Source organism: Sinohyriopsis cumingii, chromosome 17 (assembly GCF_028554795.1).
Source record: "Sinohyriopsis cumingii isolate HCF-2022 chromosome 17, ASM2855479v2, whole genome shotgun sequence".
Classification (NCBI taxonomy): Eukaryota; Metazoa; Mollusca; class Bivalvia; order Unionida; family Unionidae; genus Sinohyriopsis; species Sinohyriopsis cumingii.
In genome coordinates, this window is record NC_142977.1 from 81,375,328 (window position 1) to 81,397,665 (window position 22,338).

The following is a 22,338-nucleotide window of genomic DNA, read 5'->3' on the forward strand; positions in this document are numbered from 1 at the left end:
TCAAAGCAATATTTTCAAGCTATTTTTTTTTTTATTTCATTTTTTGGAGCCATGGAATCAACTGGCAAAGGATCAGGAAATCCCTCTGTATGCCAGATATTGTTTACAAAATGCTAAAACAAAGAATCGTTGTGAAATAGAAAACGGATATTCATATTAGTCGGGGAACACATATTTTATGCTTTAAAAATACAGAAAAAATACAGATATATACATGTATTTGTTATTTTTAAATTTTGGGGATTTCTAGGTTTTTTTTATTATATAGTTGTCTTCCTTTTAATGTCATAAGGACATGATTGGGCTGTAAAATATTTAGGCAGCATTATTATGATGTTCTTTAACTCAGGGCATAACATCCTTCTGAAGCCATGTACAAAAGTGTTGTACCACTTGCTCTTTTTATTTTGTGCGATTTTTTCAGAAATATGAAAGTTGGACCTTGCAAATATTGGATGTAGGTGGCAAGTTTTACTTTCTTCGTATCCCTGAAAAGGGACCTTTCCAGGAACCAAAGAAGGACAGCAAGCTCGCTCATTATTTACCCTGAAAACTGTTTTGTTTGAAATGCGAAAAAGATGAGTGTAAGCTGGGACTTACTTTTTATATCCTTAATGCTTTTTGTTTGTAAAATCAGTGGGGGGTGTCAAACAAACAGGACATTAAGTGCATACTGTAGTGACCATGGCTAGTTCAGGGTATGTTTTATTTCACGGTTCTGTTGGAATGAATGTTCTCAGAATGATCTAGTATTGTCATTTCAAATGTGCATAAAACAAATACTGGTAAATATGATTTATGATGAGGCAGCCAAGATAATGGTGCTGCATCTAATAATGATCATGAAAATAACCACATCTGTCAGCAGGTGACATCAATAGTAACAAAAAAATATATATAATTCACAAAAAACGAGGAGGATGACATACCAAGTCTGGAGGGCAATGATTGGCAGCCTGTGCAAGGACCGACATCTGCTCCACATGACTTGTGCCACTGGGAAACTGGAAAAAAAAGAACAGTAACCAATCAATTTATGTCCTATGGAGGACACTGATAGAATGATCAGTGATGTAAATATGCTGCAGGGAAATCTGATTAGAAAGCTTTCATTTGTCCTATTGTTTTACCAATATTGATCTTTTATTTTTTCACATGGCTCATGGAGGTTGCTGACTCACTCTATAACAATAATGCAGTCTGTATCAGATGGAAAATGGGCAGCATCCTGAGTGACATGCTACCCAATACACACAACCATGCTTATTCGACTTTATAACTGAATCTATATTAGCATTTCAACATTGTGAATGAAGCACATAGCAGAATATACATTATTACTGTCATTCCCATGCAGAGTACATTATTAACACCTTACTGTCTGTAAGTATTATAGTAACTTCTAATTTATATACATCAATCCATAAAAATGATAATTATTTCTTGTTCTTTAAGTTTTCTTACAGTGGACTGCAAATCACAGGTTTAAAGACCATACAAATAAATATCCTTCGAATGAATCAAAAATCTCCATCCCCCAATCAGATTAAAAGCAACATATACTTGTGGATCTGACAGGCACCAACATATACGTCTAATAAGTAGATTTGACAGGCACCAACAAACGTTCATCTTCTAGTGACCTTTGAATTTTCTGGTCCAATAACTTTTGGTAACCTATCAGATAAAATATATTTCATCTTAGAAAGAGTTATCATAAAAAATGTTCTATTCCAAATGATGTTTTTAATGAGAAAGGTGCAACTTGATTGGTGAATTGAAAGGTCAATGTAACAAGACCTCATATCAATGTGTCAGATCTATGGCAAGTTGGAGATCTAGATTTTAATCCCACTGCTCCTTGAACTCCCCAACATGAATTTACATTGCAAAACCAGGAAAATTCATATCTTCCCCTGCACACACAAAAATTCATTCCATCTATTACCACAGCTACTCCTAAACACAGTGGGCAGAAGAAATTCAAGAATCTTGGTAGTTCTGTTGCCCTAAGGCAACCATTTGCAAGAAGAGTGCCACAGTTGGCTGCCACCCCTGGGATCATTCAAAGAAAGTCAAAGGTAAAATTTATACAAATTTCAGTTGTAATGACATTATCAAATATCTTCTGACCAAACTTTGTATATGTATGCAGTAATGGCAAGAAGATTCCAGATCATTATGATGGAGTTTTCATTTTGCAAATGAGGAAATCTGCAAGAGGGAGTGCTCTACTTTCATTGTACAGTAATAAACAAAACAATGATTTAAAATATAAATAAACAAATCAACAAGAAATTTCAGTTTATCAATGTTCAGAAGTTTGGCAACTTATTTAGTACGGTACTGTTTAGGTCAAATAAATCTCGAGTCACATTTTGCAATTTCATGTACTTATGTCCAGAGATACACAGTATTACCAGTATACCTGTTTACCGCTATATGTTTTCACTGTACCGGTACTTATGTCCAGAGGTACACAGTATTACCAGTATACCTGTTTACCGCTATATGTTTTTCACTGTACCGGTACTTATGTCCAGAGGTACACAGTATTACCAGTATACCTGTTTACCGCTATATGTTTTTCACTGTACCAGTACTTATGTCCAGAGGTACACAGTATTACCAGTATACCTGTTTACCACTATATGTTTTCCACTGTACCGGTACTTATGTCCAGAGGTACACAGTATTACCAGTATACCTGTTTACTGCTATGTTTTTCACTGTACCGGTACTTATGTCCAGAGATACACAGTATTACCAGTATACCTGTTTGCCGCTATATGTTTTCACTGTACCGGTACTTATGTCCAGAGGTACACAGTATTACCAGTATACCTGTTTACCGCTATATGTTTTCACTGTACCGGTACTTATGTCCAGAGGTACACAGTATTACCAGTATACCTGTTTACCGCTGTTTTCACTGTACCGGTACTTATGTCCAGAGGTACACAGTATTACCAGTATACCTGTTTACCGCTATATGTTTTCACTGTACCGGTACTTATGTCCAGAGGTACACAGTATTACCAGTATACCTGTTACCGCTATATGTTTTTCACTGTACTGGTAATTTCTTTCAGGAACGATTATACAGAAATTCATGAGTGATCTTGTTACAAATTAAAGACTATTAACAGTATGTTTTTGTTTCACATGACAAAATAATTCAACAGTTGTGCTTTTCCAAAATTAGTTTTGAATATTACATATATAATTATATTCATGATCCTTTCATCACATGTTTGACACATGTCACATGTGCCAAAGTGGTTGCCAAAAGGAATGTTGTGGAAGGTACTCTGTTCAAATCCAAATTTCTGGAAATATTTCTGATTAAAAAGCAAGATCACACTTCTTTTTGTTTTGGTTAAGGTATTTTCTAGCAAATGTTAATGTGTTAATACAATGTATTCCTTTACAAGACTGCAAATCATGCCATGATTTCAGCCCATTATATTAACAGTATGATTAGTATAGATGTCTTTAGTGTCAACATATCAATTTTTATCACCAAGTTCTCCAATGTCACCACAATGTCATGTAAAGGGTGTCAGCTACAGTATAAGCATAATCAACTCACTTTAGTTACAGTTTTTAATGACAACTTATACAACATATAACATGTACACAGCAAATTCCTCTATTATACATATGGGGGAGGGCTGCACATTTCTTCTGAGCAGAGATATTTTACTTATTTTATTTTCTTTTGTCTCAAGATAAAAATAGATTCTTCAAATAATATAACATATATTTTAGTGTTAATTTACTATCAATCAGAGCAAGATATTTTTTCCAGTTATTGACAGACTGCAATTTTTCTTTAAAATAGTGTCAGGCGCATGTCTCAGAACAAAAAAACATTTGGTCCCAAATTAACAACTGTGGCATACCATGGTAGGTATCATAGTATGTTCAGAAATACCATGAAATACTGTGGTACAAAAAATTGTGTGGTACCCAGCTCTACATCTGACTGCACAGGTAAATATCAAATCACTGTAATTTACAGTGTCACTTGCACTTGGGGGTTCACTCCTTAAATTAAACCCTGCAATACTGTTTATCCAAGATGATAAAATATCACTCTTTGGTGTATCAATTTCTTAAAGAAAAATTAATATCTCTCTAAAACATCATGGTAACATAGGAAATCTCTGTCACTGTTTACCATCACCCTTTTCAAAACATTAAACCGTACAATGGAAAAGGTGCTATCTTATCGAATGGGATTGAGGACAAATGGAGCAATAATTTGTCTTGTTTAAACTTCCATGGAAAGGGAGTTTACTGATTAAAGGGTCACCTTTCATGTGCTCACCTTTGATGTTTAAGATGGCAACTAGCTGTAAACTGATTGTCAGGTAGGTCCATTCTAAATCAATGAAAGTGAAAGAGAGTTTCATATCATTACCAAATTGGCAACCAAACGTTTTGGTCAGTTTATAATAACAACTTGTCATTATACTAAACAAAGTCAAAACATCTGGGAAGATCAGGTCTTTTGGATAATTACTTAAATACCTGTATAGGTCCAGACCAAATTTCAATTAATACACCCAAAGCAAGTCACTTTATAATCACACAAAACCGATTAGTCGGGATGAAATCGGTTTAGGTATCCATGCCTAAGGTCCATGCTTAAGAACTGACACAAATTAGATTGGGGTCATTAGGAACATGAAATATTTGCCTATAACTTAAATTCTCTACACACCACATGTAAACAGACTGCATTGGTCCTCTAATACAAAGTTTTCAATTTCTCCATCAATATCCTTCACTGTACCAAAATTCAAAAATATACTGAGTCGTAGGAAATATTTTTCATGGAGGAGGGGGATCAGGTCAAAAATGTTCTATAGATATTACTGAGCATTCAAGTATTTTAAATCTAAATAAATAACTGTGTAGCTAGGCAAGATTACACACTGCTACAGCTGGCGTCAAGTTACAAACTTTGTTTTTTTGTGGGAGGAGTTGAAATACCAATGAACACCCTTAACTGTGAAGATGTCTACAGGTCTGTTTATTCATTACAACATCATCAATAACTTAACTATCATCAAATCTACCCTCCCCTCAGTGGTTTGCTCAACTTTCACACCAAAGCCTGTTTTATCTCTAGGAAAAGCCATTTATTTATGTCCGGCCTTTGTTCACAGTCTCCATTAAAGACAAGTATACAACTCCTATAACTGCAAAATACAATTTTGTGTAACCCAACACCCTCTTTTATTGTAAAGGCAATTTACCCCAGTCAATAGAACCTTAAATTATGGCCCTTGACTGCAGAAATCTCCTAAACTTGCACTCACTAAAAAATCAAAGAATGTTTACATACTTCAGCTAATTACATGCATTACCATGAAAAATTTACAAACTTCAAATTATTTTTCTCCCCACCCCCTGATCCCTTAAAGACCATGACTCAGGGGTCATAACTCAAAACTTGTTACATTTATTGTATCCTACCACCAGAAATACATCCATAAAGTTTGGATTAAAAACATTTTTAAAAAAATTAAATATGTCATTGTACCTACCAGAGCCATCAGGTTAGAGAACATAATCACGTTACCCACTCACAACGTTTACCAGTGTAACATATCTGGTGAACTTACACCCAGCACTTTACATGGAAATAAAGTTTTGCAGAGAGAGACAGAAAATGTCAAAAATAAGGAAATAAAAAGCAGCCAAGATTTCCATACTTTTCAAAACAAGAAATTAAACCTGTTAAAAGTTTGCGATAATAACAGCATTCTGGCATTCACATACTCAAACAGGCCCAATCGTGTGTAGAAAACCCAACAGTCTCAAGCAGGAGTGAAATTCTCCTGACTAAAACAACATATCAGAGATAAATTCTTTTTAGAGGTTCCTAGTCAACAGAAAGTAAAAGGGCAATCGTTGTATAGAAATATCTTGGGGCTCTTTTATATTTTTAAGTTGTTCCGAGTCTAAAGGAAGCCACAGGGCAAATTTTATATAAGCAAACTGAAATATCTTATTTTCTTTCATGTCTTTCGAGTTGATCCAAATTGACAGAAAGTAACAGGACATCCCTCATAAAGACCTATTAAAATATGTCATTTTGACATTTTTAAGAAAAGTACTTGTAAAGATGCTGAAAAAATGCCTGAAGGAAAAAATTATGTTAATAATTTTCTTCAAATGGTAGATCTGTGAAAATTTTAGTAAAAATCTACTAGACACACGTCACTCTTAATGATCAGTTATCCAGGTACCTGATCAAAGTAAAGTTGTATTAAATGTGTACAAGCTTGAACTGCTTTGTTGTAGGTTGATGCTGGCACAACCAACATGCAATTTTTTTTGGGGCAATGGTCAAAGTGTCCAAGTCAGGGTGTATTTAGCAAGTCAGATCAACATGAAGGGGTGACTTGTCATCAGCAAGTCAGAGTAACATTTTGGAAAATTAAATAAGCCCAACTGGATCGATATGAAAATTAACAACGAAACTGTAAACTTTACATGTATTATTGAGAAGAATGTCACCAATAAATTAACAACTTTTTCTAATTAAATCCACTAAAATCAACAATGCTTGACATTTTAAAACCATTTATATGATAAATTCATAAATTTAGTTACAGGCCTCTGCAATGGTGCAAAATTTTATATATAATTCACAGTACATAGACTTTTCGGCTAGGTACACAATAACTAAGTGGTAGCTTGTGATGAGCATCATCTCTTGTTTGGGGAGCATAAGTGAGTTGTAGTTACAGTCCATTTGATAATGGTCAGACAGATAAAGAGGCTAATGTTAATCCGAAGTCAAATAGCAAAAATGACAACAGAGTTGAGACATGCCAGAAAAATGTTTGGGACATCTTGGGCCATCTGAAATAGGTATCATAAAATGATGTTTTCCAGAATAGTTATTAATAAAGGCAGTCTAGAGAAAACTGAATTATTCTGACCACAATGGAAATGTTAAAATTATGACCAGTTAAAGATAATAAATGCGCATACATGACCCACGTGACCTGTACTATAGAAAACTTGTACATAATAATCGGTACCAAGTGGCTCATTTTTTTACTCAAGTTATTATCACTGAAAATAATAAAAAACAAAATATGTGACCAATATGCAATTTGTATAGTTTGCAATTCTAACTACAAGAATTCCATTCATATAACTGATGATAAAATAGCCAGGTCAATGGTTAAGCTCACCGTATTAGTTCTGTGAGAGATGATTATATTTGTGTGAGTATGTATGTGTGATTCAGATTTTTAACATAGCTTTAACAATTTTGGTCATATTGCTAAGATGTGTGCAGTGTGGCAGTTTATGTCATGTGCTTAGGTACAATGTATCAAGCAGCAGACATCTGGCATCATGTCCCACTCAGCCACATTATCCGGACACCAGGCTGACCAGTCCTATCCCTAACCTCTTATTGCTGAGCGCAATGCAAGGCAGCTGCAAGTACCATTTTTAGAAGTTTTTGGTATGACTTAGCCGGGGTTTGAACACACAAACTCTGAGGTGGATACTCTACTTAGGCCACACAAACTCTGAGGTGGATACTCTACTTAGGCCACACAAGCTCTAAGGTGGATACTCTAACTACTTAGGCCACACAAACTCTGAGGTGGATACTCTAACTACTTAGGCCACACAAACTCTGAGGTGGATACTCTAACTACTCAGGCCACATAAGCTCTAAGGTGGATACTCTAACTACTTAGGCCACACAAACTCTGAGGTGGATACTCTAACTACTTAGGCCACACAAACTCTGAGGTGGATACTCTAACTACTTAGGCCACACAAACTCTGAGGTGGATACTCTAACTACTTAGGCCACACAAACTCTGAGGTGGATACTCTAACTACTTAGGCCACAGGAGTGGTCAGATGATTGTTTAAACAATAAGTTTATTTTTTTCTGAAAAAGAAAAGCTTTAAAAAATTGATTTCATCAATAGATATAAATGTTTGGGGGCAAGCGTGTGAGATGATCCCACTTTATAAATCCAGTCTCCCAATTTAAACGGCCAAGTCTCACTTTCATTACCATAAATGTTAGCATGTCTGCATACTACAGAGAGTAAAGATGACTAGATGCATTTATGCACAAAAATCAAAGGGCACACATAATAAGCAAGTTCTGTACATATTAGTTTTGGAGTAAACATAAAGAATATTTTCATACACATTCAAGTTCAGTGAAGATACACATACACATTTATGATCATGATCAACAAGCTGCTTGCCTTTAAAGCAAACAAGACTATCTATCAATTGTTTTGTTGACCACAATACTGCTGTGATGTAATATCAATGCTTATTGGATTCTGAGCACATCATTATCAAATCACAATATATGTTACCACTACAGAATAATGAAACGGGAGCTATGGCTGTAACTGCATTCTAACAAAAATAGCATTAAAACAAAGGTCATAATTGTGAAGGAATGCTGTATTATCAAGATTAGGGTCGTCATGATAAGGAATTGATGATGAAAGCAAACAGCATACAGCATTATGTACCTTAATTCCCTATCAATGAGTAGGTTCTATCATGATTTACACATTATGTGATGACTGGTACATATACATTATTTACCACAGATTTGATTTTCAAACCACTGTAAACACTATTCCTTCGATAACTCACGTCCTGATAACTCCCAAACCTGCTTATAACGTGGGCTCAGGCGTGTCGCCCATTTTTTAAACCAGAAAATACCCTAAAAATGTATCCTTATTTGTTGAACTTAAAGAAAACTGTGATCAAAACTGGTAATGGAAACTTTGATGTATTGCTCGTTTTACCATCGAAAACAGTTGATAAGACCTGGAAATTTTAATCAACACTTTAAAATATCAAATTAAAAAATAGGTCATACAATTTTTTACATTTTTTTTCCAAGCAACATTCCTAGTATACCGCAATTAACAATACGTAAGGAAATTTTGATCAAAGAAAATATTACTTACTAAATAATACAAATTAAATATTTTTTTTATCAAATGAAATTTGTGTTCTAGTTCTATCTTTTAGTTTCTTTTAAGTGCAATTATCATAAATGCCATGTGTCCTCTTGTAATTAAACGTAAAATGCGTCAATCGACCGTAACAGCTATGTCTGCAAGCACTTCTCTGAGAACCTTAAATTAAGTGCCTATCCTGTTTTGATAAATAACTTCCGGAAGTATTTGTTGTATTGTTGCACTGAATTAAACGCTGGCCTCCTTAGTATTACCACATTAATTATGTCTTTTGAATCAAATAAAGAAGGTGGAATAAAAGAAAAGTTAAAAGGCACGAAAATCCTACAAATTTAAAATCTAGTGGCCCTGGTCATATGGCAGGTGAACACAGTTCATTTGATCAATTGAACACTTATGAATGTTAATGTGTATGTAACATGAACTATAGATACACACCCTTGTGGGCAAGCGAGTTTCAGAGAATTCTTGAACTGGCACTTAGAGATATCCTCAAGGATGATAAAGAAGTTTAATTATTACTTCCAATGAAATCACGACATCAAAATTGTATTAAATGAACAATACAAAAATTGAGTTTTGATGTAGACAATTGTCTCATGAAATAAATGTTGTGGGTTTTTGAAGAAGAAAAAAATCTTGTTTGGTGGTGTATCAACAGTTAGTCTAGTTCCCTGCTCTGTTGACTCACGATTTGGCATGATACTACTAAACACCACTACAGGAACCACACTCATCAAGAAAACAAAAAGCATTGATTTAATACACAGATTTTTTCATGGTTGTTGAAACGACATGATTATAAAATGAGGATTCAGTCAATAAACAGCCCAGTTCCCTAATGCCACTACCCCCCCACACACACACGCGGTTTTCTAGATGTCAAAGCGATTGTTTTTCTCAATTATTTTTAGGTCCCTCAGTAACTCGTGCCTTGCTTATAAATCGGTCAACGTTTGTGGACCCTGTTGTGTGCGAGTTATCGAGGAAGAGGTGTATATCCATGTGCCCTAAATTCTAACCATCTGTGGGGTGCACATGTCCCAAACCATTAAAGTTACTTGTAATGCTGAATATGTAAGGTACACATACAATTACAGGTGACAGTCGATTCATGCAATAGAGACATTCCAAGGCTATGGCATACATCTCAATAATTTCCCCATAGGATACTTGTAAATTAAGGAAGTTCCTTGGCAACTTAATTTTTCAAGAAATGATTATTTATGTGTAAGTTTCAAACACACACACACACACATATATATATATATATATATATATATATATATATATATATATATATATATATATATGTGTGTGTGTGTGTGTGTGAGATGTCAGCAAGTCACAGCACATGGCGCCAGCAATGGCATATAGGCAAGCACAGTTGCACAAATTGCATGTTATTTCTTCATTATAAATGGCATTAAAATGAAAGTGTGTACATTGAATCTGCATAAAATAAGTATCGCCTGTATGAGGAAAGGCTGTCCTGATGCAAAAACAGGAAAGACACAAACCCAATCACCTTTCCAAATGAAGCACATCTAACTTTCACAGCTGGAATAGTTTTGTATATAATAAATAAATGTTGCCTAATTCATCACCCATGAAACATTTTTGTCTCAGTACAAATTCCTGTCTTGAAAGACCACTACAATTAGTGACCACCAATCATGGCAAAGTTCGTATAAAACGAAAGCAATGATTGATTACAGAGTACTATTCCCTGTAATAGGAGACCACCTGTCTGGAAAGACCATAATATTTTAGCAGAAGGGGGGTCATTCATGAGAGGCTCTAATGTAATTCTAACCCACTCAGAATCATTTACACTAAGCCCCATTCAGGTCCAAGTTTTGGTATTAAAGGTTTATCCATCATGATGATTTGGGGAAGGAGAGAGTGTCATCAATTGCTTTCCCTTTTTAACTGACAAAATCAAGTGCCTGTTAATTAAAACTAGAATCTGGACAAATATATTTAAAGCTGAACAACAACAAAAATTGAATAGATGTGAATACAGTTTTCAAGGGTTAGTTATTGAAATGGTTAATTTTGTTAGAATTTTAATTTCAATACAAACTACACGTCTTTCCAGCAGCTTTTCAAAGTCAATGTGTATCTTATTCACAACTGCTGCAAGTCTAGGTTTTATTTTAGAACTGAAAATTTAGGTCGGGAAATTTAATTTCCAGCTGAAATAAAAGGAAGTAATTTTCTGAATATAGAAGAGATTTAATGCAAAATTAAAGATGATGCTTTACAGGAGTTTATGGAATCCTGACAATACAAAGGAGCTTATGTATGCAGGTGCTTGCTAAAAAGCAAATTTGACTTACTTTCATTTCTCTTTCTTTAAAAAAAAGAACTTGTGTAACAGAAGTCTCTGTGACATAATACTTTGTACACAATGGCACCATTTATGTTTCTATCCATAAAATTATTTTATTTGGCATTGACAGAAATTTTATGTATCACCCCAACATGGGAATTAATTGTGATCAACAGGTGTTTGAGGTATCATATACACTGTTGTTCTACCCAAGTCAATCCATGTACTTAAGGTGCAGGGTATTAATTTCAGGGTCTTTACAACCTATGGGGACAAACTATCCACATGCCAACCATACTGTGTCTATGACCTTATCTGAACTGGTGTATGACACAGGACAGGTCAGCAAGGAGACAATGTTTCACCTCAATATCCTGCCTACCCAACAAATGAACCAAGAGACCAATCAACATATCTCAAGGTAGACAAGTGACATCCCTTTGCACAAAGTCACAAGTCAATCAGAGTAAGAATATGCTGTGCTCAGTAAGACGTTAATTCAGTTTTATATAAAAAAATTATTTAAGCACTAAAATACAATATGGTCTCAACTTACAGTTGACACAATTTACACAAACATGTATGTAACATACCAAAAATATGCGTTATTTCTGCATGCAATTGTTGAAATTCCTTCTAAATGGAGGCTTTTACTCCAAGTGAGTTCTAACCATGCCCTTCAACATGTAACATGCAACAATGCTTGTAATGGTGTAAGGTGTCAATTCTTCAAATATTATCCCCAGGAACCCAGGGGCTATCAGAATGCTGGGTCTGGGCTACAATGAAATCAGGTAACCCAGTGAACTACAATGTATCACAACTTGATCTACGTTTTCAAAACTACATTCAAAACTGTAGCAAGAGCCTAAACCAGGCCTGTTCTTGCTCACCTACCTTACATGACTTTGAAAATGACCATTTTATGAAGTATACTAATGCATGTAATATTGAAAGAATGCAATCCTATGCAATCTATGTAGTCAGTTTTACCTATTTTATTAAACACTTAGTGGCTGAGGAAGTGTAAAGTCAATATTGCATGATGTTGCATTTTAGGCACATTCAACATTATGTACAGTATAGTATAAGTAAGACTAATGCTGGACAAGTAACTGTTCCAAGTCACCTGCCCTGCACAAAAATTCATAATCCCATTTACCAATTTTGATCAAAATCTTATCAAAAATAAAGTCAGTACATAGCCACACACAAAAAAAAAAAACAGAACAGATGTCACAAATCGGAGTAGATTTCACCCATTATAGTTTTCCCAGACTTTGATGATGTGAGCTTAAATTCCACATTTGATCAAAATCATACAAGAAATGTAACCAGAATGACAGCAATCACAGCCAATCCGAAGACCAATTCATATATATATATATATATATATATATATATATATATATATATATATATATATATATATATATATATCTTGCTCATTAAATCAATCATTAAGATAATGCAACTCTATACTCCAAGTTTAATTTTTTTTAAATTTGTTGACCAGAAATATAGCTCAATAGATAACCATACCATAAGCTGACTTGGCCTTGTAACTGTAAATGACTATCTTAAACACAATAGGTCATTTTAACATCAGAGTGTCTTTATCCATAATACTGAATTTAAGGTTATTACCAGGTTGTTTTCTTATTGTTGTTGTTGTTGTAGGGTTTAATGCCACTTTTCAGCACAAGATAGGCTATACATGGTGGCCAGTATTAATGGTGGAGGAAGAACTCGGAAAAACCCCGGAAAGAACCACCGACCCACAAGAAGCTACTGGCAAGCTTTCTCACATAACCACATTAGCCGAATCCGAGACTCGAACCGACGCAGACAGAGGTGAGATGGCAGTGATCTGTAACGGTGAGCGCTTTAGACCACTCGGCCACTCGGGGCCCCAGTTGTTTTCTTAACAGTCCACAGGAATACCACCATATCTGGAAATTTGTAGGACCCCATTATTTTCCATTTTAACTCCATAATCACCGTTTTACCAATGCCACAATAAAGTTTTCACCATGATTAAATGCTTTAAGAAAACAGACCAGAGCAATCATGCTCTGATACTGTCTCTATAAAATATTTTTTAAAAATCTGACCTGTAATTTTTCATACTCATTATGTTAATTTTTATTTTAGTGATGGCAAAAAGTTATCAATGTTCTGTATACCAAAAGGTACAGGAATAAAATATATAAAAATGTATGGAATGATGATATAAGAAAAATTATGGCTTTATATTTGCAGTGGCACAATGGCTAGCATCCCAAAAGGGTGCAGGTTCAAGTCATACCATGAGATCAGTCTCAGATCAGCAGTACCAAAGGATAGGATGTCCTTAATCAAGGCACTTTTCTTTGAGTGCCTTGGTTCTAAATAACCTACTTTTGTTTGAACCAGAAAACACAAGAGCAAACCCAATAAAATGGTTTTAAAGATTTGTAGGCAAACATTTTGATGTAGCTTCATGTATTTAATTTTTTTCTGCCTAAAATACTTCATTAATTTATTCAAGGAAACTATGTTCTTGGAACCTGCTATCAGACATATTATTTGAGCAAAAAGTTCTTTGATGCAAAGTCTACAACAGGTAATTTTATCTATCCAATATATTTGTCTCCAAGACATAAAAGGAATTATGAATGATCTTTATTAAGCAGACTGGCTCGCATGTTAAGTCAACAAGAAGCATCTGAAATATTTTTACAGACGACTGGTTTTCAGGGTGTACTCTTATCTGATGAATAATTTACATGTGTGGCAGTCAGAGCATCTCAGATTGGTGGCACTTTTATGTCACATTGTCATATTCTTTGCTTGTTTTATTGTCACATTGTCATTTATGATTGTAATCTTTTTTTACTGATCATCATAATTTGTATTTTAAACCAATTACTCCCAACAATGTACACAGACCCAGGTCAGCTGATGTGCTATATTATGGCAGCTCTGAGCCTATGCAACTTGCAATTTGATCTGACAGGTAAATTTACAACAATAAATTTTGGTGAAGTTTGGTATGTACTCTAAATCAGCATAAAAAATTAGTTGTGGTGGCTGGATTCTAATGGTAATTTTAATACATTACTGGCTACATCATGTCATGAAAAAGTCATCTAACTGTCTTTCCCAAGAACGTACAGAGGCAGCCAGAACCTGGAACCTTTGGATTATAAATCTGATGTCCTAAAAGATGAACTACTATGGTTCCCACATCAAAAAAAATGATCACATTTATTCAGTAGTAAAATCTGTTTATTTTATATAAAAATGATTACATTTATTCAATGGTAATTTTATTTTCATTTTTTAAAGGTCACTTGTAAAAGTTTAATTATCACATGAAAATATTATGCATCCCTAAGCAACATTTCAAAGGATTGTCTCTTAAAAAATATCTATAATTTATCTCTTTATAAACCTGAACAACCTAACCTGAAGAGAAAATGTTACCATTCCATTTTTATACGTTTCATGCCAACCATCATTGGCATTAATGTCAATTCCAGAAAAAGACAAATGTGCGGCAAAATGACCACTACCAGATCATAAAGTGGGATCATTTAGAAGGAAAAAAACTGGTTACAAATATCCTCTACTGGTTTCCTGTTGATAAAAAATTCAAACACATTTCATTATTAGATTCCACTGACATTGTCCTTTCCATGCCAGGAATTGTATTTCTCCTGCTAATTCACCATCCCTCTGCAGTAAAGTTTTTGCTAAAGACTTCATCCTTTCTTCCCTGAGTTTCCTATCCCTAAGCAATATCAGAATAATAATTCTCCCAGCAAATAAAACTGACCAACCTATACCATCTTTGGTAGGGATGCACACTATTTAGCAAGTCCACTTGATTCTGTCAGTCTAAAATCAACGTTAACCTTTTGTCTTTATCTTTTGTGGTCTTCTTAATGTACCATACAGACCTAAAGGGGCAACCTTCTTATATCAATGAAGAAAATTTCCAGTTGTTGACACAATGTTGCAGCCTGAAATGAACACTGGACTCATGCTGTTTATTCTAACAATAAACAAGATATTACACAATTGATCATTTCAAATAAAATTTATTTCACTCTTCTCTGAGCCTTTGTGTTTCATAAATTTCATCTGAAATGAGCATAAATGAAAGATTTTATTTATCACATGACCCCAAAATTGCTAATTTATTCAGCCAAATTGTAGACTACTGTAGTAACATGACTTTGAAATATATGCACACCTTGGTCATTGCACCTTCCCACTGCATGATATTGTTATTGTTGTTGTTGTTGTAGGGTTTAATGCCATTTTTCAGCACACAATAGGCTATACATGGCAGCCAGTATTAATGGTGGAGGAAGAACCCATGAAAACCCTGGAAAGAACCGCCGGCCCATAAGAAGCTACTGGCAAGCTTTCTCACATAGACACATTGGCTGAATCCAAGACTCAAACCCACCCAGGCAGAGGTGAGATGGCAGTGATCCGTAATGGAGAGCACTTTAGACCACTTGGGGCCCCTGCATGATGTTAAAACATCAGTGTGATGTTATTATATTATGACTACTGCCACAAATAATACTGCAGTCATGTGACAAATATATGTACAATTCAAGCAAAGGGTTTATATTCCTGATCTGCTTTGGTAACACTTTCACAGCAGGTCTGAATCTATCCTCTCATAACCGGTAGTGTTGAGAATCAAATGAAATTGAAAGATCAATGACTGGTTCATTCTTTGCGATCAAACAAATAAAATTCAATTTGATAGAGATATTTTCTATGTTTGCCATGCTACTGACAATAATGGGTTGCACTACGCAAATGAAAAGCCATATTAACTGGAAGCAGGACATGGTTATGATTAAGCAGTTAATTAGTTAATCATTGTTCAAAATTTAATCATTAATTAATCAAACAAATTCGGTTGAAAATGTTATCTTCCCCATAATTTCAGCATTTGTTAATTGCACATTTTGTACTGTAGCTTTCTATTTGGCTCCATTTTGATGGTAAAAAAAGAGATAATCTGCCCATGCCTGGTTTCTTTAACATAAGGATATTAAATGGACATGCAAAATATGGATTGGTCAGTCAACTTTAAGGAAAGAGCTTTGATTCTTGATATTATGCGTCTTTAACTCATTTTCACATTATGTTGGGAAGGATTAAAGGCATTGTGCATTTATGTCTGAGAATCCATCCAAAGTTCTGGGTCTCTGGTGATGTGCCAAAGTCCATCCAAAAAGATGTGATAGTCAAAGAGCCTTCCAAGGCCTAGGTCACAGAGATTCAGATAGAAAAGGTAGTTTAAACTCAAAAGGGACTTTTCTGTGTGCTACTTGATGTTGACAAGAAATGATATGTTATAGAAAAGGTAGTTTAAACTTAAAAGGGACTTTTCTGTGTGCTACTTGATGTTGACAAGAAATGATATGTTTAGAAGTAAACTTCTGTAATTTCTTTTCACATATTTGTATAGTCCAAGTTTCCTGGTCTCTCTATCAATACCTGGCCTAATGTTAGATACAGGGTCTAAGACAGTGCAATGTTCTTAGGTTTGCTAGCCAAAAATGTACAGTGCACCCTTTGCCTTGCAAGCAATAATCATGCAGGAAAATACCCCACGGTCTATCAATGATGAGACTATTGACACATTTCTTCAGTCTTATCTCATGCAGCAAAAGCAATATAGCTGTTTTGCCCTTATCAGAAGTATTCAATTTGTAATCATTTTTAATCAGTTTGTCATTGATTAATTAGAAAATTTCAAGGGAATCACTTTTCCCAAATATGATTAGTTAAGCATTCATTAACTGGAAGCAGGCTGTTATTCCCATATTTTGGAGCCACAATTGTGCAGTTGGTACAGCATCAGATTCATAATCCAATATGGGCCCTTGGATTAATAATCCATTGATTATTGGCAATCTAAAGATGATTGGCATGATTGGATTAATAATCAAAGGGTCATTTTATACCTGTCCAGATTTAAACAAATCAGATGTCTAAGTGTGTGCTTTTGAAACACACTTACTGGGTAGCCCAATTTACTCAGCATTACAGAGCCAATGTGTTGAAAGTGCAACTTTGACTCCAACTGCAATATACAAACAGCCCAGACAAAGTTATGCAATAAGTTCTTCAGTGTTAACTGGCTGAAGAAACAAGGAAATAATAACAATAATAATAAAAATTATAATAACAGCAACAACAACAATAATAATAATAATAATAATAATAATGGCATTTAATGTAAGGTATCTGTTCCATAACCAAGTTTGAAAGTGAACATGCATTCAAAGGTCATGTGTGTACAATCGCCAAGCTGACCTTTTCTTACATGCATGTTTGGTCGATACTGACAAATTTTACTCATCTACTTTTCCTAAAAGATAATGGCAAAAAAGTATAAAAAATTGTAAAAAGGTAACTATTCTCATTTTTATTTCATTATGAAAAATCATAATCAATGGGCAATTACATATTACTTTGATTTTTCAGCTGTTTTGATTACTGATAACACCACTAGTAATTTCTTTACACATATAAATATTGTACACTTTTTTCTTCAAGCCAATAACCAAGTTCTAATTTGTATTAGAAGGGACAAACAAATGATAACTTTCTATTCAACCATTCACAGTAACTGAACGGTGGTAGTACTGCTACCTGCAACATAAAACCACTAACTCTCTGTTAATCCAGGTGTTTCAAATAATCTACCTTGAGCTAAATGGAGGCATGAATGGGTCCCTTCACCTCCCACCCCCTTTCATTCATTATCTCTATATACAGCCTTAAACTGGGTGAAGTGTCGGTACTGTAACATCTGCATGCAGATTCCTTCAACAAATCATGCAATCTTAGCTGATAGAATACATAATGATGGCAAGGCCCACTATTTGTATGCAAGAAACTAAGAGGTCAGTTTTAATGTTCTGAATCAATGCGAACTTTGTATGTATTGTCATATGTTGTACCAAGTGGAGGTAGAAATCAAATGCAAATTACCTTATGTTGGATACAAACAAGTGATTTATGGCCAAGATCATCACTGGATAGGGAAAAGTATCAGATACCAAAAGGTATCTAAGGTCTGACAGGACGTGAACTCACTCTTAACAATAATGTTAACAAAATACAAGCAATCAAATAATAAAAGTGACTTAACTTTACAAATTTCCAACTTTAATTTCACAAAAGCAAAAATTTATTGAACTGACTTTTATTTCTCAGGATAAGAAATAATAAAGTCATGAACACATGCAAAAATCATAAAAAAGCAAAGAAATGAGTGCCCAGTATATTTCTATTTTTGCATGCATTTTCTCTGCCATGGAAATGAACATTATAAACAAGTGCTGCCCCAAGGATCCCAAAGGCAAAGGAAACGGTGTCCCCACCCTTCAAATTTAGGGGAACCATAAAAAATATTTCAGAGGGACAAAGAAAAACAGCAGACAGCACTTAATGTACTAGTGGAGCTAAAATAACGAGAACATCTGATTTGCTTTGATTGTATTTCTGCCTTAACCTTGTAAACTGCATTGTACTATCATCTTTCCTTAAAGACTTACATTCTGTACAAAATGTTTAGTCAAGTTTTTATGTGACTCCTCAAAACAACTACATATCTGAATATCTGGTGTGCCTGAAATAGCTGCAATATGCTCCCTTCTGTTTTGGATCACTTATTTTTTGAACAATTAATGACAAATTAAGTTGTCTGTAGAATGTATTTCCTTTTTTTATTCCTGGTATTTGAACTTCTAGATTAGTCGTCATCTCCATATATGTGCCTTCAACCTCAAATATGTCACAATAGTGGTCACAATAGATTTTACATTGCAACTACATTGCTACCCTGGAATATTCTTATTGACAGATATGTCATTTTAAAACGATTTTTATTGTCTTCAGCAATCTTGACCTTAATTTACTAGGACCAATACAAATGCAAATGGATATGCTAAAAGAAAGGTAGAACATGTCTTTGTCTTTTTTCCTACAAAAAGAATGACCACAAGGTTCAAGAGTTGGGGGATATTGGAGAGAAAAAAAATCACCTACTCAAGGTGCAACTAAGTAAAAGTGTATGTGTGTGTGTGGGAGTGCTGTCTGTGTGCATGACAATATTGAAATCTGGGAACAAAATTACCTATTGTATCTTCCTCAATACACAAGACTGAGAAAAAGAAAAATATCCAGTCTGGAGAATCAACAGGTTCAATTTTTACAGCAAGTAAATTATTGTGTCACTTGTGTGAAAATTAAAGAGTACAAAGAAAAATTTAAATTATAAATTTTCCCGAAGAATCTTTGTTTCAGGCAAAAATGAAATTCCTTGACTTTTGCAGCCCTCCTATGTTTTGAATGACATATTTTTTTTTTTAAATGATGTCTTCATTAGAGTATTTACATCTGGACAAATGACACCCCAGGTAGCAGAGTTGTCTAAGGCACATGCCTTTACTCATCACTGCAATTTCGCCTCTGTCCATTTGTGTTCGAGTCTCTGGATCGGTCAATTTGGGTATGTGAGAAAGCTTGCCTGCAGTTTCCTGTGGTCGGTGGTTCTTACCTGGGTTTTCCAGTTTTCTTCCCCTACAAAATGTACTGGTCTCCATGTACAGCCTATCAAAAAATGGTGTTAAACCCAAACAACAACATCAGGACATGTAAGGCAATAAAATACAGTGAGGGTGGTAGTGACGGACAATAAAATTCATCCAATAAAAGTCCTACTTTCAGCCACTGTCATTTCAGACATAATCATCAAGGTATACCATACCTGCTGTTACACATGTTGTATGTACTTCCTGCTCAGTAACTGAACCAAATCTTTAAAAGCTGATAGTTTTATTATTATTACTGCCCTAAATTTCACTAAATGCTGACAAAAGCTCTGTAACAAATCAGAATAAAACCCAACAATATCTGACATAAATGTGAAGCAAATAAGACATTAAAAACAAGGTTACAATTGCATGTACCATTTACCCCACCAACACCACCACCTCGGCCAGTTACCTTAAGCACTTATGTCTTGTATTTAATGAATCTATTCTCTATGTTATTTATTACAGTCTGTAAATTAGGTCTGCACTGAATTTCATTCTAACAATTTCTTTTTCTTTTTGTAAACATAATGTGTCTCCTAAAGAATCCCCTGACCTTGTAAGTCTATATGGTACACTCTCTATGATCTGACAGGTGAATCCTCCATAGTTTCTCAGCTGCATTCTGACAGTGCTACACCTAAAGGCCAGATAGCTGGCCCTCCCACCAATTAACTACTCTAATGCCTTTGGGTTTGTACAGACATTTATCTTAAAACGATTCTCTAAAAAATATTCATCACTAGCTGAAAACGAAAAAGCTCACTGTACAAATTTGATAATGGAAGTTCAGAGCCAAAAGTCTCCAAACAATGAAAAATGTGACCATATTTTCAAATCATGAGCTGGGGATATGAAACTCTGGAGAGGTCTTCAAAGAAATTCTCATTGGAATATTTTCTCTAGGGTTTTACTGGCATTTTTGCATTATTCATGATCGATTAACCCTCTGTGACGATTTTATTGTAAGTTAAATATTATACCGCATGTATCCAATGATAATCTCATGACTGATGATAACCATTTTGGCAAATATGTATCAAAGATACCTATAATATATACTCACTAACAAGTTAGATCCAACTGCATCTTGCAAAGACCTTGATTTAAACATAAGCATATACGGTATGTAAGATAAGAAGCCCACCCTCAACCTTTTAAAAATAAAATTATCAGGGCGGATTCTATTACAGGGACAAAAGCTATAAGTTTCAAAAGAAAGTGTTATTTATTTTTCCCTTGAAAAGCCCAAGCTGAGTGGTTGGATGTAAGGAAATTACACAAAAAGTGGAGTGGGCTAATCACCAAACAAGGTCTGTTTCAGGTGAAAATGTCTCAAAGGTTGTATTATCAGAAGTTAGCCCTGATGAAATCTTGAAAATAACCAGCTGTAAATAAACACTAACCTCTGATGCACAATGCTGCCAAGCAACAAATCAATCCTGAACAACGCATAAAAAAAATTTGGAAATACATAGATGAAGCATTAGGTCTTTTAAGAGGTGATGAGGAGCCAAAAACAGGATTCGGTTAACTACGTAGCTTGACATGAATCACATAGTAAGAAATTTTAAAATCAATCAACTAGTCTTCCCAATTTCAGCAACATACTCCTGAAAAAAGGGCCCAGGCCCCATTCCTAACTACCCAAGAAAAATCATCCGAAACATGAAGCATCACTAGCAAGAGTTTCAACTCCACCCCAAAACCCCACCTGTTGGTCAGGTGGAAAATGTTTTAAGACATTGATGCACATCTACATGTACATGTATAGAACACGCCTAACCATGTAATATCCCACAATTATGCTGCTGAAAATAGGCTCAGATTTCCTCATCTGAAAGCTGTCTGTGATAAATATGAGTTATCTTAAAAATATAAAACAAGTTCATTTTGGAATATAAATGAATTTTTTTATTCATTCCCACTGTCTAAAACAAATACTATACCCTAGTATTAGATGAATAATAAATATCTGAAGTATAATTCTGGCATATAGTATACTGACTTCATGAAACCATTAGCAGAGTTGTGAAAAGAGCTGTGGCCCCTGTCAAATTCTTAGTGGCCCCTTTGATAAGCTAATGACTCCATCAGGCTGAATCCTAGACTGACCCCTGCCAGGAACTCTTCTTTTGGGGGGAGGGGGGCAACAATACATTTTTCACCCCTGTCCAGTAATAATGAAGGACAAGACAGCCAAACCTGTCTTAACACATTAACCCCTAGCGACGACTTTACAGGGCAGGAGGTAGTAGCCTACTGCCAAGCTCTGTAGTGTCATGGTCATGCATGATACAATAAAGTGGGTGGTATTATAGAAAATAATGGCTCCGTATAGCAAAACAAATTAAGAACTCCAACTTTTACCCTT

The 22,338-nt window shown here is 34.8% G+C and overlaps 1 protein-coding gene across 1 annotated transcript in view; it reads right to left on the reverse strand.

Annotated features, from left to right (window-relative positions):
• Positions 1–22,338, reverse strand: part of LOC149779321 (reversion-inducing cysteine-rich protein with Kazal motifs-like) — a 202,770-nt gene that overhangs the window by 164,251 nt on the left and 16,181 nt on the right. Inside the window, exon 3 of the mRNA XM_089939933.1 lies at positions 930–1,004. Coding sequence (XP_089796059.1) covers positions 930–1,004 — 75 coding nt within the window. The remainder of the gene's footprint in view (positions 1–929; positions 1,005–22,338) is intronic.